This window comes from Tyto alba, unplaced genomic scaffold (assembly GCF_018691265.1).
Source record: "Tyto alba isolate M040663 unplaced genomic scaffold, T.alba_DEE_v4.0 Super-Scaffold_11, whole genome shotgun sequence".
Taxonomy (NCBI): Eukaryota; Metazoa; Chordata; class Aves; order Strigiformes; family Tytonidae; genus Tyto; species Tyto alba.
This window is the reverse complement of record NW_024881273.1, coordinates 6668817-6685529: the sequence shown is the minus strand read 5'-3', so window position 1 is coordinate 6685529 and position 16713 is coordinate 6668817. Positions and strand designations below refer to the sequence as shown.

At 52.8% G+C, this 16713-nt stretch overlaps 1 protein-coding gene across 3 annotated transcripts in view; it reads left to right on the top strand.

Annotated features, from left to right (window-relative positions):
* The window catches only part of PTPA (protein phosphatase 2 phosphatase activator), a 28814-nt gene extending 13078 nt beyond the window's left edge, over positions 1 to 15736 (top strand). For 2 of the 3 annotated variants that reach the window (XM_033011916.2, XM_042786455.1), the window contains 3 exons: positions 387 to 487; positions 5092 to 5199; positions 10941 to 15736. In XM_033011916.2, the coding sequence (XP_032867807.2) occupies positions 387 to 487; positions 5092 to 5199; positions 10941 to 11015 (284 nt within the window). In that variant the 3' untranslated portion in view covers positions 11016 to 15736. Of the gene's footprint in view, positions 1 to 386; positions 488 to 3961; positions 4095 to 5091; positions 5200 to 10940 lie in introns of those variants that run through there. The other variant, XR_006164761.1, reaches the window with a different exon arrangement.
* Positions 15737 to 16713: the final 977 nt, after the last annotated feature.

Genomic DNA, 16713 nt, shown 5'->3' with positions numbered 1-16713 from the left:
GCAGAAGTTTGCTTGGGGCTTGGATTTTTTTTTTTTTCCCTCAGTGTTCCAATTAAAGCTCATTGCTTAGGTTGGGAGATGGAAAGCTTCCTTGTACAGTACATCTGTCTTTATTGCAATGACTACAAGCTTCTTAAAAGGAGAGTCTTGGGTTTGGTGCTAGAAAACACATTTTCTGCCCTGGGGAGTTTACCAGGTGCTCTCACTGCTGAGGTACTGGAGTGGGAGATGAGATGGAATGGAGCAGCTCTGTGCTGACTTCTGAAGAGCTCCGATGGGAGGATCATGTTTCTTCTGGAAAAAGGGCAGGACAAGACCTGATTGAACTTGATCTCAGAAGCGGGGTGCCATACAGGTTACTTCCTATTGTCTCTTTTTTTTTTTAGACCATCCAAATCTGGAGCCTCGACACTTTGTTGATGAGAAGGTGGTAAATGAAAACCATAAGGACTTCATGTTCCTGGAGTGCATTCTCTTCATTACAGAGGTGAGGACTGGAAGGTTTGTCCCACAGGGAAGTTCTCTTGACATTAGATACTTGACTCTGGCTGTGGTTTTCTCTTCTTCCTTTGCTTGCTTGCTGTCATGGAACTGTGTGGATGAACCATTGTTACATGTCTGAGATGCTCTCCTTGAATGAGTTGAGACAGGGATGTTGAGAGGAAAGTGTAATTAAGCTAGATGGGCTGTGGATTGCAGTTGAAGGGATCTCTAACAAGAGCAAACAAATAACCTTGGATCATCCCTTGGATCAGTCAGTGGGAACCTGGATGGAGAAGACTGGTGCCTGTAAGTATGCTAGGAAGATGAAGTAGGAGCTGCAAAGCGACTGGGCTTGCCAAGATAACCTCCCTTCCCTCCAGCCGTTGGGTGCTGCCTGGCAGGCCCTGGGCCTCCCTTGCTTAGGGCAGACTCAAACCTCTGTGCAGCTTTGTCTCCTGCAGATTCTACCTAAAGAGTTGCCCATTAAATGCGCCTTATTTGCAAACAGTCTAGAACAGAGATGGTGCTGAGATTCACCCAGCTGGCAGCACTGTCAGGACCATGTTTCTGCTCGAGCACTGTAGGGCCCTTGGGTGAGGGACTGGTGATACTCAGCTTGTTGCCAGCTGTGGGCAGCATTTCTTAATGAGGGAGCTCACAGCTTTCTGCCCTCAGCTGCAGTGGCTGATCTGGTCATGTTTGTACCGTTCCCCCTTGTCTGGGCAGGGAGAGCAAGAGCCACATGTGAGGGATTTTTTTGTCTCTGGCAAGAGAGAGTTGATGGGATTAATTTTGAAGGACAGAGTGCAGTTCTTCCCCTCTGTTCTGTTTGCTTTCTCCCCTTCCTTGCCTCTCTAATTTAGTGATTAGATGAGAAGGGAGGTTACAGAATATGAACTTAGCCTTTCATGTAGCAAATTTTCATAGGAGCCTTTGGCCCAAACCCCAGGAAGTGCTGTGTCTAGTAGGGTTTGTTGGTACTTAGCACCTCACAGGGTTTAACCCTTAATGCAGAGCTAAATCATGCCATGGGTAGTGGAGGTGCTGGTGGAAGAGATCAAGATGAGGACAGGAAAGCAGGAGCCAAGGCACTCTAAGATATATTTTAATTCGGGCCTCTGTGATACCCAGACAGTGCGCTAACCTGTTAAAACCATGAAAACACATCTCTTGACACGTGTGTAGAAAATTCTGCAGGGCACAGGTGACACATTAATTTTAAAATACACAGCACCATACTGCTGCTTCAGGTCACTCTGCTTTTGCCTGCAGAAAGTTAGCTTTTCAGTAGGCTTTTGAAAGAAGTGATTTCACTTCCTTTTCTGCACATTTGTTGAGAATCATGGAATTCAGCGTTTCTGCTGAGTTCCTCAGTGCCACCTGGTGGCAAGGAGCTCTCCTCTCCAGCCTTCCTGGTGTCAGCCGCTAAGGAATGGCAACAACCTGGATTATCAAATGCATGGTATTTTCAATCTGTCTTCATGCAGGCACTGTTTCCTTTTTGTACAGATTTTGCTTTTAAAATTTGTTTTTTCTCTCCCAAATGCCTGGGAAGGGTGTAACTGCCACTAGGGGGGGCTGAGACAGCCTCGAGTGCCCTCCAAATGCTTTCGTGCCAAAATCAACAACAAAACAAAATAGCAGGGGGAAAAGATAGAAGGGATTAAAGACTTTAATAAATGAAGGATATTATTCTTCTGAGCTTGTCAGCTGGAAACAGCTCTCCTTTAAAGGTGATCAGTCCGTAGCAAACACCTCAACAGTTCCCATAGTGGGTCTGGTACATCTTACCGACATGAGAGCAGGTTTTGTTTCAGCAAGCTACAACCGAGGTAGGTTGTTTTCCTTCAATCAAGAGATTGTTCTCTTGAGCAGGTATTTTTCTCAGTCCCTGGGTGACGTTTCAGGGATATGAATATACGCTGTCGTGGTGTTTGCCACGTGTATATTTAAACCTCAGGCTCTTCAAGTAGCAACAAGATGATGTCCGGGCTGAGCCCACCGAGGCATCCTCCTTACAGCAGCACCCCCCTGCACAGCGCACAGGCACGGCAGTGAGCCTTGCGTAAGCTGGGCTGCTGTTGGGAAATCTTGCGGGGTGGTTCTTGGGCAGGGTGAGGTTTACGGAGCTGGCTGGGACTCGAGCTATCCCCCCCGCTGCTGCCTTGCCTGCCAAAATGTGCCGTGGGGTGCGTGTGGTATCTGTAGGCGCGAGGACGAGGAGGGTTTGGGAGCATCTCTGCGGCGCCTGCTGCGCCAGGGGCTGCAGACAGCAGCGATGGCAGGGCTGTGTGTGTTTGGGCAGAAGGGGGGTGCTGGCTACACCCCGGCTGTTGCGGTTGGATCAGCGCGATCGCCCAGATGCTCCTCCGAGGGCCCAGGGTAGGCAGCAGAAATTTCAGCTTCAATCTGGCTTCTAAATTTGGAGGTTTGGGAAGGGAGGGCTCGGGTTTCTGCTGGAAGGGAAGGAGCTGACAGGAAAGCACGGCCTCAGCCGTCCCCCTCCCCCCGGCACTGACAGAGGAACCATTTACAAAAGGCCGATTCTCTTGGGAACCGAGAGGCAGGAACGCCGCGTCTGTGAGTAATTTCCTGCTCAATATGGCTGCTCTGACTCACTCCGTTCCCCTGGGGTCACTGCGGGACTGCAGCACGCTCGCCACCTCTCGCTCTTCCCCCCCCCCCACCCCCCGCCAGCTCTCTCTCTTTGCCTTTTGTGGCTGGAAGGAGATGATTTTTTTTTTTTTTTTTTTTGGTTCCCCCCTCGTCCCCCTTATTTTTTCCCTCCCCGGTTTGAAACTGTGGCCAAGCCGTTCCTCGCCGGGCGCCCTGGGTGAGGAGGGCCGCGGCGCTGGCTGTGCTCGCACAGCCCCAGGTGTGAGCATGGGGCCGGCCGGCCGTGCTCACCTCCTCCGCGCTCTCCCGCCCGCTCGCCCCGGCTTGAGAAGCGGGGAGAAGCAAAGCGCGGTGGCGGTGGCTGATGCAAGCTGCGCCCCTGCGAAGGGCGGTGATGCCGGAGGAAGGCTTGGCGTCGAAACGCACGCAGCCAAATCTCCGCTACGGGGAGGAGGGATGCTTTGAGCACACCGCCTGGCGCTGAGCTCCCTGGCAGCCTTTAACGCGGGTGCCCACCGGTGCCAAATCCTTGAGCTTAATAACACGCCGGCTCTGTTGGGTAGCGTCGTGCTTTGTGTGTCTGCGCGTTTCATCTTGTATCCGCAAGGAAAGCGCGCACGGCAGAGGGGAGCGGGAACGGCTGAGCAGCTCATCCGTCATCCCCCAGCTCACGAGAACCGCCGAGGGGAAGCGGGGATGTGTCTGTGCTCTGCTGGCAGCGGGCAAAACTACAGACCCGCTTCCCCCGGTGCTCTAGCCCCGAGGTCAGCAGATTTGAAACACGCTGACCTCTGAGCAGTGGGGTTTTTTTGGGTTCGCCCCCCCCCCCCCTTTCCCCTCTCTCTTTCTTTCTCTGCTGCAGGCTGGTGCCACACAGACCTTGCAGAAGGGCACCAGCAATTTCCCAAAGCAGATTGATCGGCCTTGCTTGCATTTACAGTAGACAGAGAGGTGGTTTTGGAGGCTCTTTTCCCACCCTCGCTCCAGGCCTGTGCGTACGTGGAGGGAAGGGGTTAGTTGTTGGAGCCCTGAGTTGAGAACGAGAGTCCAAGAGATTCCTCTCTCCCCACGCTCCTTTTTAGCGTGAGCTCCGGCCTTGTGGTTTCTGATGTCATGGGAACTTCGCTCAGTCAGAGTGGCTGCGTTGTATTTCTTTTTCTCCCCGAGGGTCTGTTTTTGTTCATGGAGGAGAAGGAGAGAGAACTACCCAGGGAATCTACATGCAACTGTCCCTGATTGCAGCTTTCCTCCCCCCTCCCCTCCCTCCTCCAAACCCCTTGCCCTGGGAGGAGAAACACTGGAGTATTTAAAAAAAAAAAAAAAAAAAATGTAAAGCATCTGCTGCAAGCTAGCAACTTGCAGCTCTGGAGCCAGTTTGGAGAGCAGGACTGGAGCGTGTCCCCCCCCACTCCTGCCCCCCCTGAGCCCTCCTCTGCTAGAGGCAGGTGTGGAGTGGGCTGTGGACACCGGAGCTGCTGCCAACCTGTGCTGTCCTCTGTATTCAGGGACGGCAGCGACGGTTGTCGCTGCTGCTTGTTGTTGATCTGAATGGGGAATGAGTCATTTTCTTGGAAAGCCCAGCAGTGCTGCACTGGGAGGTTTCTGGGTAGAATAGGAACAGCGTTGAGCCAAGCTCTACTGGGGGGGGGGGGAGAATGGGACTTACATGGGGCTTTTTTTAATGCAGTCATTAAAAGGGAGGTGTGCAGAGGGAGGTCTGATTAGGAAAGCGTGGCAGGAAAAGGCTTAATTTTATCGGGGAACGGGGAGGGAGCTGGATTGCCACGGCTTCATATGATGTGGCCGCAGCGGGAGGGAGCGTGGAGGGAGGGAGGGAGGGAGGGAGGGAAGGCGCAGTGAGGTGGCTGGTGCGTGGGTCACAGGGCTTGGTGGGAATGTTTGCTTGGAGAGAGTGTGAGTGTGAGTCACTGCTGCTGCACGAGCTTCCTGGCTGGCCCAGCTCCCTCAGCCCTGCTCCTGGGTCTCTTTCAGATGAAGACGGGCCCCTTTGCCGAGCACTCCAACCAGCTCTGGAACATCAGCGCTGTGCCCTCCTGGTCCAAGGTCAACCAGGGCCTCATCCGCATGTACAAGGCAGAGGTGAGCGGCGTGGGCAGGGGGAGGCTGCTCGGCCACACGCCTCCTCCATTCCATTTCACCGTGGGTCAGCTCTTCTATTCTGCTGCTCCTTGGCGTGGAGGCCTCGTCGCAGCTGGTTGCTGCCCCGTGCTGAATGTGGCTTGGGAGCAGTTCAGGTGCTGCTGGATAGAAGGAGGCTCCTGCCTGCCTAGTGTTTGCCCCAAAACCGATCCCAAAATGGCCATTCCCCTCAGACGTAACTTTTGCCATTTCTCTTCCCTCAGTGCAAGTTGCAGGTCTCCAAATTAGGGCCAGTGTCTTGACCTGCTTGTCCTTCTGGTCCCCGCACCGCTATTTTACCAGCTGGAGGAGACTTAGTTTAAATTATCAGCCCATGTTTCAAGAGCCCCAGAGCAGGCTGAACGCTTCCTACTGATCTCCCCTCACTACGAGTCCTGTCTGTGCAGAGTGCCGGTCCGGCGAGGCCGCAGCTACCCCCCCGGTTTGGCAGCCCTCCACCCTCCGGGGCTCTGCTGGCGCTGCCCCAGCAGGCTTTCCTGGCGAACCCTGACCTGGGGAACCAGGCAGTTTTGGCTCTCCCTTATCTCTCCTTCCTGCTCGAGCTAACCCTGAGCTTGAGGAAGCAGGACAGGAACCGCCACATCTGGGCCTCCTGAGAGAATGGCTGACAGGCAGCATCTCTTGCTGGGAAGGATGGGACCGTGCTGGCTCTGCAGGGAGGCACTGGCTGTGCTAAAGACGCTGGAGGAGCAGGGATGGTGCAGCTCCCTGGTGCACTCAGGGAGACTGGTGGTGTTTTGAAGAAGTTCATCCTATACCCTGTGGTCTCTACTCAAGTCATTCTGCTCCCGTTGCTGGGACATACGGCAGAGGCTCGGTGGGCAGCTCTGCTCAGGCCCAGCGCACAAAGGGGTTAACTGTGCCTAACTGGCGCACTCCCTCCCCCAGCCCTTCCTCTGCACTGCACATCCTGTGTTTAGGTTCCAGGCCACATACCTCTCTAATCTGTGAGGTGTCACTCCCAGGCCCGCTGGCTCCTTCCGCCCCCAGCTCAGCTTTCCTCCCAGCCTCCGAAGAGGAGAAGCAGGGCTGGGGGTCGACCCCCTCAGCTGGCTGCTCCTCAGAGGGGTGCCCCTGGGCTGCCCCTCTGGGACTGCCCCCGCTGACTGCTCCGTCACAGGCTGGAGATGCTGCCTGGTGGGAAACCTTGAGCTGGCGGTGCTGGTCTGCGAGTTAGGGTGTCTGAAGGGAAAACCCCAGCCCTGGGAGCACTGTTAAAGTGAAACATGGGTCCCCTAAAAGCTAGAGCCTGAGAGTGGTCATCTGCTGCCTTTGACAGCCCTGCCTTGGCCCTTCCTTCCCTTTGGACCAGCTCCTTCACATGCTGTTTGGATACTCCCCTGGTTTCCCATGTGCACCATGCTGTTGGGGTGCTCCTGCCTGGTGCCCCGCATGCCCTGTGCTCCGTGGTTGCTCCCATCTCATGCACCACACAGGTGGCTGGAGGAGCTTGGCAGTGACCTGCCAAGAGTGCAGTGTGCATGTCCACTGATGTCTTGGGGCCACTGTGTGCTGGCAGATCTACCTGGCCTGCTGGGGACAGTGCAGCTCAGGGATCCTCTAGAGACTGGGAGACTCCTTGGCTCTTCTCGGTGTACCCAAGAGAGGGTCTTTTCTGGAGGCCTTGGTCTGTTTCGAATAGTAGATGACATTCAGTGTGGAAATGCTGGATCCAGTACTGTTGGGTTTCTAGAAATATCTAGAGATGTAGCTGTGTCAAGGGGAGGATGCAAAAACTGCTAGGAAGAATAACAACATAAATTTAGGCTAGGGTATAGAAAACATTGAGTCAACCAAAGCACTTTAGATTTAGTTTTTTCCTCAAAGAACATTTGTAGATCTTAAAGGACTATTCCTAAGTGCATGATCCTCATGCAGCAGTGTCCTGTCCTGGCACCACATGGTGCCCATGTTCACCTGGAGGGGCAGAGGAGAGAGGGGACTCGGGCTGAGTTGTCCTCCTTGGCTCCTTGTATCTGCTCAGGGGAGGCTCCCACCCTGCTGCTGGCTCAGACCGTTCCTGCCTGACTTGGAGATGAGAGGAGCAGGGACATGGCAGTGTGGCTGGGCAGAGCTTTCAGTCATGGTGTGCCTGGCTGTACAGGTTTTATCAACATTTGCAGCTAGAGGATCTCTTTGACTGATTTTCTGGGAATGACACGATGTTCAGGAATCGCTGAGGCTTCATCCTTTGAAAACTGAATCCTTCTGGGTGTTTCAGGCTAGACACCCACAGTCACTGCTGAAGATCTTGTCTGTTTGCTGCTGACTCCTGGAGCAGTTTCTGCTCAATGTACCCATCTGTGTAGGCTTCATCACTGCAGTCATTCTCCAATTAGCCACTGCCAATGTTAGTAGAAGGTAAGTGAGCCAGCAGGCCCCAAGTGCTGACATGGGTCTTTGTCCAGCTCGAGGCAGGCAGCTCCTGTGGCAGAGCTCTGAGCGTGTGGCAGTAGAGGGAAGGTTTGGGGTTGTGGTGTTGCTTTTTGTCTGACTAGTTAAGGTGAGAGCAAGATTTTTTCTTTTTTTTTTTTTTTTTTTTTTCTGCCCCTCTGATCACCCGTTGCAATTAGATCAGGTGAAATCAGACACTCAGATCGAGGCTCTCGCTCCTTAACATGTCTGGGGTGGCTGAGAAGTGCTTGGTGCCGGGCGGCGCTGACCGTGACCAGGTTTTGAGTGGAGGCAGCAGCGGGGTGAAGGGGTCATTTGCTAGAAGCAGACCAGGAGAAATCAAATGCTCACTCGCAACCTGGTCTCACTTGGTGGGAGTAGGGCAGTCCTCAGACCTGGTTCATTTAAAAAGCACTCTAGACACTTTATGTCTTCCGTGTCCCCTCTGTAGAACGATGTTAAACAGCCAACAGAAAGCTCAGGTGCGTCCGTGTGGCTGTGAGCTCTCGTCCGGATCCAGGCACTCCAGGGTGCTTGCTGCAGGGTCTGTGGATGGGCAGTAGACTGAAGACAATGTGTCTTCAGCTCTGTGTATTTGTGAAATCTCAAATGTGTCTATTTATAATATAAATATAATGGGTGAAGACGTGTTTGCTTGGAAGTGCAAGGGCTTTTCTTATTCTCTCCATCAAAGGCGAGTGAAGAAGTCGACAGAATAGAGTGTGGTTAAAGCAGCAGCCTTGATGTTTTTCCTCTAAGCCTGCTTTTGAGTCTCCTGACCTTTCCTTCTCTGCTGCAGTCAGTCGGGAAATACTTTCCATTGTAACTAATCTAGTCCCAGTTCCATCTTTAAAGGTTGGACTTGATGCATGAATCTACTTCCCAGTTGAGTCCCAAGCAGACCTTCAGCATGATCAAGTGGTGGCAAGAAGAAAATAAGCCTGTCCCCTCCATTGAGCTAGTGTTGGCTACATCATTTCCACCCACAAGTGATGCAAAGAGGTGCTTTTCTATTGGCACCTCTAATAATCCTGTAAATTTGTACAAGTCCTGCTGGACAGAGGAGGAAAAGATTCTCTGCTTGTCTCTTCTTGGGCTGGTGATGTGTTAAGTGGAATGGATACCCATACTTCCCACTGGTGGTGAAGTCTCTTCACGCAGAGCCCAAACCAGTCTGGTCTTCTGTGGGACTCCTTAGAGCTAGTTGGGCTGACATTTCTAGCTGTCAACATCTCCAATATTCATTTCTCTCTGTTCTTCCCTCATGTCACTGTTATCCAGCACTGCTTCCTCTGGGGGTTTGTTTAAGTGGTTGTGCGGGGAGATGGCAGCAGCTCTGAGCATTAGGAAGCTTTGAAGGTGATGTGTCCTGATGGCCACAGGACTTACTTCTGCTTGGTTCCTTGCCACGGAGGCTTGTGGTTTTCTGCATGGCTCTTATTCCCCAGGAGTGGATACAGCCCTACTGTACTTTGACCACCTCCAAACTTGCTTTGGCTCCAGTGTGCTTGGGAGCAGTTCAGTCGTGCTGGAACCAGTTGTCTGACCTCTGGCTCCGAAGGGATAACCATAGGCCTGGGCTTCTGAGCACAAATCCTCCTGCTTGCCCATGACGACAGCACGAGGGCAGGCTGCCTGCCTCTGCCTGTGCCCTGCCTTGCGATGAAGAGCACACCGCTTCCTCCCCATCCCCAGAGCTGGGACCTCCCCTGCTGCAGTGGGTTCGGCTCAGCCCCATGGAGGGCACAAGGCTCCTTCCTATGGAAAGGAGAGTCGTAGCTACAGCATGGCTCTTGCCATGCTGGGAGGGAGGAGCTGTGCTTCGAAGAAGTGCCGGGAGGAACAAGCTGTGCATCTTGTCCCCAGGATCTGCCTGGGAGGCTGCTGGTTACAGGCAGGAGCCAGTTTGGCCTTGACACCCTCCTGCTGCTGGTTCTGCAGCTCGGGGGGAGCTGGGCATCTGCTTAGCGCAGCACCCCATCCACCCCGGCTCTGAGCAGATGCTGTTTGTGCCGAGGAGTTGCTGGGACTAGACGGACTCTTGTTAGTTGGTAGCTGCTGTGCTTTGGTCCTGTGTATTTCACATCTCCTGTAGAATAAGATTCCCATCAGCAGATCCATGCCTCGGTTGGGTACAGGGGAAAGGTTCTCCTCCCAGGACAAAGGGCACATGGGTTTCTTTCCTCCTCGGCATATCATGCTGCCTAGGGAGGGAAGAACTTGCCCCTCTGCTTGCAGCAAGGAGGTGGCCACCATCTCAGTAGCCATGCCCCCAGGCTTCCTGGCAGATGAGTCCCCGTTGCAGCACGGTGAGGTGGTCTCTGGCCGTTGTTTAGCACGACTAGTCACGGCTGACATGGGTGATGTCAGTGCAGATGCAGCTGCTGGGTTGGTGTACACGTACCGCTGAGGTTTGCGTGTCTGGAGGTGAGCGCTCTGTGAGTTTTGGGCAGTCTGAATCTGCAATGACAAAAAATCCAGAGCTCTGAGTGGCTCTGCCAGGGGGGTGCTGGCAAACTTTGCCATGGTTATTGACCACAGGCACTGACCTTCCTGCCCTGGCAGGGTGGTGAGCAGAAGAGGCTTTGCCCTCCCAGCCCGGCTCTCGTTGTGCAGGGCCCGAGCTTAGCTGGAGAAAGCAGCTCTGAGCTAAGCTGCCTTGTAGTGGACATCTATGATTGATCTGTAATCCACGCTCCCTCTATCATTACCCCGCAATGGGGAGTGAGAATTTCAGGGGTGAGGAGTTGTTGGGAGTAGGATCACGTCTTAAACTATGGCAGCAAAATCGCTGGTGCTCGTCTATCAAAGACCTGAGAATCTGGAATGCAGTTTGGGCAGCGCCTTGTGTTTGCAGGATGGTGCCTCGAAACCGGAGTGTGGGCACTGTCCTGAGGAGGGAGAGTCTCTTCCCCGGGGGGTTTCTGCAGTTCTCAAAGTGTTTGAAGGGTGAAGCTCTTCAAAGAGATCAGCTCGAGCACGGAGAGGTGGTGAGAGAGAAAGCTGCTGACATAAACATGCCTTTTCTGCTCATGCTCCAGGCCTGAATTTCAGCAAGCTCTGGCTCTGGCTGAAGGGAAGGGGATGGGGTTATGAAGTGTTACTGCCCTGAGAAGCCTGAGGGGAATGTTGGGGGGGAGGTATGGGACTGATCCTTCTGCCTGCAGCTGAGCTGAGCGGCCCCGAGCTCGCTGCCTCCTGACCCTGGAGGCAGGATGTAGCTCTGGCTGCGTGCGTAAGGTGGAAATGTCTCCTGAATTCACCTCTCTTTGTCTCCCCTCCTGCAGTGCCTGGAGAAGTTTCCTGTGATCCAGCACTTTAAGTTCGGCAGCCTGCTCCCCATCCAGCCTGTGACTTCCTAAGGAGGCCGCGGGAGGAGTTGAGGCAGCAGAGGCGTAGCGCGGCGCTCTTCCTCCTCCCCTCACCCCCTCCTCATCACCTTGCCCGTTACACACAGCCCATTCATTCCTGCACATCCTCATCGGCAACCACAGATCCAAAGCACTCGCCGGCCTTGCACAGGAGACGGGACCCGGAGCGGCTCCTCCTGCACGTCCCCAGCACGGGGATGTCTCGCCAGCGACAGCGGCTGTGCTTCTCCACTCCGCTGCATCCACGGGCAGCACGACTGCGGTGTACAGCGCTGGGCATGTGAATGGGGTTTGAGTAGGGGCTGCCTTGCGGCAGAGGCCCTCTGCTTCTCTTCCCGGGAGGAAGGGGGTGTGGAGGGGAGGAAGGCACGTGTGTGTGTGTGTTGGGCAGTGGTAACTTGAGTTTCCCTTTTGAATTTCATTTGAAGTTTCCTGTTGCTGTTTGGTTTGGGAAACCACTGCAAGGGTTGAAGTGTGAACCTGCACGTGGCTGTAGGCAGCCACCTCTGCTTGCACAGGGAGGTCTGAAATGGGTAAAGGAAGTTGTAGGGAATGTCTGTGGGTTGCTGGAAGCCCAGGGTGCCATCTCTCCCTTTTTCTGGGTAAGGAAAGCCCCTTCCTTCCATCTCTTCTGCAAAATTCCCTGGGTCTTCCTTTCCTACTACCGCCTCTTCTCTTGGGTGACGCTGGGAACCTTCTGGGCTGTGGGGTCTGAGCTGGCTCTGGAGCCGAAACAAGATCCCTGGAGGGACCTGGCTCTGTGGGAACCGCTATGCAAAGACAGCGCTTGCGCGACGCCTGCTCAGGCTCCCTCTTAACGGGCACAAAACCTCACACGTTCGCACACGTTCATCACTGGGTCCAACCTGCCCTCTGCATTCCCCGTTTCCTCCTCTGTGCTTGGCTGCCCCGGGGCTGGGCTGGCCTCAGTGGCACAAGGTGACCGTGGTTGCTACTGCTTGGTCATCACCTGTAGTGACAGCCCCATAGCAAAGGGATTTCCCCACGAAGCAGCATGTTCCCCAGCTCTTTTAGGGAGGCATCCCCGGAGCAAAGGCAGCATGAGGGGGCAAGCATGCAGCTTTACGTGCATTTATATACTTGCGCTGGAAACAAAAAGCATAAATAGCCCAGGACAGTGGGTTTTACCTGGAGAAAGATCCTTCCCTTTGTCATTCCCTGCTGGTGTTGCTGTGCTGGACCTCACGCAGAGGGACTGCTCTTCCAGTGCCACTGGCAGCAGCGTCTCAAAGGCAGGTGAATGGATGGAGACATGGCCCAGATCATACCAGCAGCCTCCTTAGGAGGGCAGAAGCGGCTGGTGCTGGGGTTGAGATGAGTTGTCGTGTCCACAGGCCTCGACCGAGGTGGTTCACAACTTTGCAGCTGGAGTAGGGATGTTTCTCTTGGGGTTCCCAGGCAGGGTGTGAGGGGGGACAGGGCTCCAATCGTGTTTGCTGGGGGTCAGTGGTGGCAGGGATCCTTTCTCTGGCACTCCTGCAGACCATGGAAGGGGCAGTGGGGTTGCCCCCAGCCAGGCTGCTCGGCTTTTGCTGCTGCACTGCTTTACTGTTGGGAGGTGGGGGGAAAGCCTGCTTGTGATTTTTTTTTTTTTTTGTTCGATTTTCTTTTTGCCAAACCTATTTGCTCCCTCTCGTAAAAGTTCTCGCAGACGCTCAGGGGAGGGAGAGTAAGAAAAGAGTCGAAATTAAGAGGCAGTGAAATGCAGGTGTCCGCAGAGCTAAAGCAGAACTTTCTAGCACTGCTACTGTCCTGTCTGCTCCTGGCTCAGCCCTGGGTGAGGGTTGCAGGGACACAAGGATCTTTTGACCTGCCTGAAACAACTCTATAAACTTGCATTTTAAATGAAAATGAAAGACTGGGGTTAAGTCTTGTTTTCCTCTTAAATGGGATGTGTGTTTTGTTTTGGCTTTCCATATGGACCCACTCCTGGAGTGGTGCTGGAGATGGTGTGTTTGCTGGGACTCGATGAGTCCATCTCCAGTGGAGCCAGTTTGGCAGCCAGCGCCTGGAGCGGAGACCTCAGGCGTCTCCACCTGTGCCCACTCACGTTGCTGGGTGGCTTTTGGCAAGTGTCACTGTGCTTTAAATGGCTGTGCAGCATCTGGCTGACAATGGCTGAGCTAAAGCCCGTGGTTTCCCAAAGCTACCCGAGGGCCAGGAATGCATCTCTCTTGGTCATCTTATGGAAATGGGGCTCCCGTGCAAAAGGATGGGTGGAAATGTTGACATCCATGCATGGGAGAGACACCAGGAATGTGAAATACAGCACCAAAAAAGGGTGGGGAGGTGCTTCCTTCCCCTGCAGCTGCAGCCACTGCTCCCCGGGGACGGTGTCCCTGGGCTTGGGACCTGCCGAGGAGGTGGGAGGTGGCTCATGTAGAGCTCTGTGTTTCTTGCTTGCCTGAGTCTGCACGTCTGTCCTGCTGGAGATTTTTGGACTTCAAGCAGCTAATTCTTGTTTGAGTCTTAGCCTGCTTGGGATGTGCCCCGCTCGCGTGGCAGTCAGCTGCTTGCCTTCCTCTGACTCCCACCGACATCCATCACTGGTTCTCGGGGCTCTGCTCCTCTCCTGCTGGGTCCACGCACGTAGCAGCACCCAGGGCCGCTCAGTGTCGGAAGCAGCACTCCCCAGCCTCCTCCCACATTGTGGTTTTAATTAAAGTCTCTGTGTTTTGCACCGGTGACTCTGCTGGTCTCTCACAGACTGGGGTTTGCTCCTGCTTTTCGGAGCGGAGCCAGCGAAGCCGATGGCTGGAGCCTTCAGCACAGGGAAGAGGCTTTATGGAGGCGCTTGCCGTGTCGGTGGTTGATCTCTTGCTTGCACCAAAATTGACTTGTTATTTAACTGCATGAAGCAAGTATACCCAGTCTGTCTTTGTATCCTCCTTAGGTGTCTTTCTGTCATCTAGTATGTTTTATTTATTTATTTAACTTTTTTGCTATGCCCACCCCCTCTCCCCCAGCTTGGATTTGGCAGGTAGGTGATGTGCGAAGCCTGTTCCCAGGCCAGCAAATACCTCTTGAAGATCAGAGACTCTTATAACCAAAAGACGTTTGAGCCTTGTTTCTGAGGCAGGGTGAGAACTGGAACCTTTTTCTTCAGATGTTTTTCCTGTCCTGCTGTAGGGGCTGACTCAGGACTTTCAGCATCAGTTTAGCTCAGCAGCTTTGTTGGATTTATATAGGAAATTATACCTGGACCTTCTCACAAGTGGTTGGAGCTAACATAGATGTGCTTTGCAAATGCAAGTTTTCTTGTCACTGGGTTATATCTTCTCCGTCAACGCAGGCCAACTGTGTGAGTGCATGTTGCTAAAAGTGGCAGCAGCGTGGAGGGATGGATGGTGAGCAGAAATGTCATCTTGGATCACAGATGTTTTCTTTGAAGACACTTGAATTCATCTTGAACTTGTCCCTTGGTGAACATGACGTGCAGTGAAGGGGAAGCAGACGTAGTGTGGGTTTCTCGCCATCTTCCCGCTCAGCCCACTGACCAAGCCAGTTTTTTTAAATTCAGTTTTCAGAACCGGATCCTTCGGGTTTGCAATACGTAGGCTGGTTCATGTTTCTGTTTAACAGCTGCTGCCTTTACACAGGGCGCGTTTTGCAAATCACCATCAACCTTCCCCCGTCTCTTTCTTTGCAGCCCTCCTTTACAAATGATTGTTCATGGCAGCCAGTAATAAATGAAGTAAGAGTTAAGAGAAGCAGCCTCGTGCGGTGATAGTAGTAAAAGAATAAAAAATAGAACTGTTTCATGCCATTGTTGCTGTATTAACTTGTCCCCGGTGTGCAGCTCAGTTCCATTACGTAGTGCTGGGTTCCTGCTATTAAATAAACAAAGAAGTCCCCACTGCAGGACCAGCGTTTGTTGAGCAGCAAAACCTGAGCTGGCAGCTTCCAGGATGAAGATGTACTTCAGACCCCAAGGAACTGGTGTTGAACCACACAAGAGCCCTGGAGGCCGCACCGTGTCCCTGCCACTGCGTTGACTTCCTGAGAGAGGGAAGGAGGCAGAAATGGGTGGGAGAAGGTGAAATTGGTGGTTGACGATAACTGCTAGTGTAACCTCAATTCTCCTGCCGCCCGTGTGCCAGCGGGAACCTTCTGCAGTTGAGAAGCTCACGGGGATCTCGCTGCTTCAACAAGGACTCTCCTGGCTCAGATGTAGAGTTTAACAGGACTTTTGGAGGTCATTTCATGCTCTAATAGCCAAGAGGAGAGATCTTCATCCTTTAAGGTTGCTTCCCCTTCGGTGGATGAGCACTCTTCCCACTGACATCAGAACAAACTCCTTGAGCATCCTGGGGACAGACACGTCTTTCCCTGGACTGATCTTGTAAAAATTGTGCCAAGCTTCAAACTAGGATGAGCCAAATTGAGAAAGGGCTGCCTCCACATCAGATTTAGTGAGGACTGAACCATGACGGGCATCTCCAGCTTGGAGATACGCTCGTTCTGAAGAGCACAAGGCTGTGAGCAGGCTTTGGAGGTTAGAAAAGGCTTTTGAGGGGGTGGAGTGGGTGCTTCTGCTTGCTATAAAAAGCCTGGGCTTGGGAATGTCTACATCGGCCGGCTCTACGCAGGGCGTAAATACAGTTGTCGCTAAAATTGGAACGAGTCACTCCCGTGTTCCCAGTTGCAACTGTAACACAGATAATAAATAACATTGAAATCCCTCATCAAAATTCGGGCTCCTTAATGCTCAGTGCGTGTAAACCCATGGAAAGGGGAGTGGGGTCTGGCGGGAGCGGCGCTGCGGGGCCCTGCTCCAGCGGGCACTGAGGTGCGTGTTTAAGTCCTCCTGATCACATACTTGCTTCCTTTTGTAAAAACAGATTAAGGGTGTGCTCAAGGATTTGCTGAGCCTATAAATGGGGGAAGGAGAGAAAGCAGAGGAGCAGTTCCTTATCGGTTCTTCTGTTTCTAAGACACCTGGGAGAGATAAGCCCAAGCAGAGTGCACTGCACAAGTCAAGGTACCCAAAGTATCTATTCTGACAAGATTTCCTCCCAGTTTGATGTGTGGGAACAGTTTTTTTGGACGTAGTGAGGTCTACAGTGCTGGGCTCCAGCCTGGTGAATAGTTGGGTAGCTGTAGAGCACTTCATGTGTGCAGGGTCAATGAGGTCCAGCAGCGCCGCGCTGCTACAGCCTGCGTGTAGACACACCGCTTCAGGTTTCAAGCGGTAACGCTGCTCAAGGAAATACACGTTGTACTACTGCTAAGAGCAAAGCATGCCAATGTTCCTAAGAGTTGATATGTCCTATAACGGCTACAAACTATATAAAATTGACTGGTGGGGTGATTAGAAAGATATTCCAGCTAGATTGTAAGATACTGAAACATATTCTTTTATTGGGTACTAGCTGATCACTGAAAGGAACTGCTCTGAAAAGGGTCTTGCTTTTCCATGTTCAGAGCGTATACCTTTAAAAATATTAGTTTAGGTATTACATAGCCCCTTTGAAAAAATTCCCTTGTAGGCAAGAATAAAACTTACAAAAAGGCTGTTACAGAGATCATCAGCTCTCTATTAGTTAGCTTGGAATATGCTCCACTAGCACCAGAGTTTAGTCTTCTCCAAATTACTGTAGAGGATTTGACTGTATCTTGCTGATCCATCCACATTTTAATTTCCTCTGCACGGATACATATTGCAGGA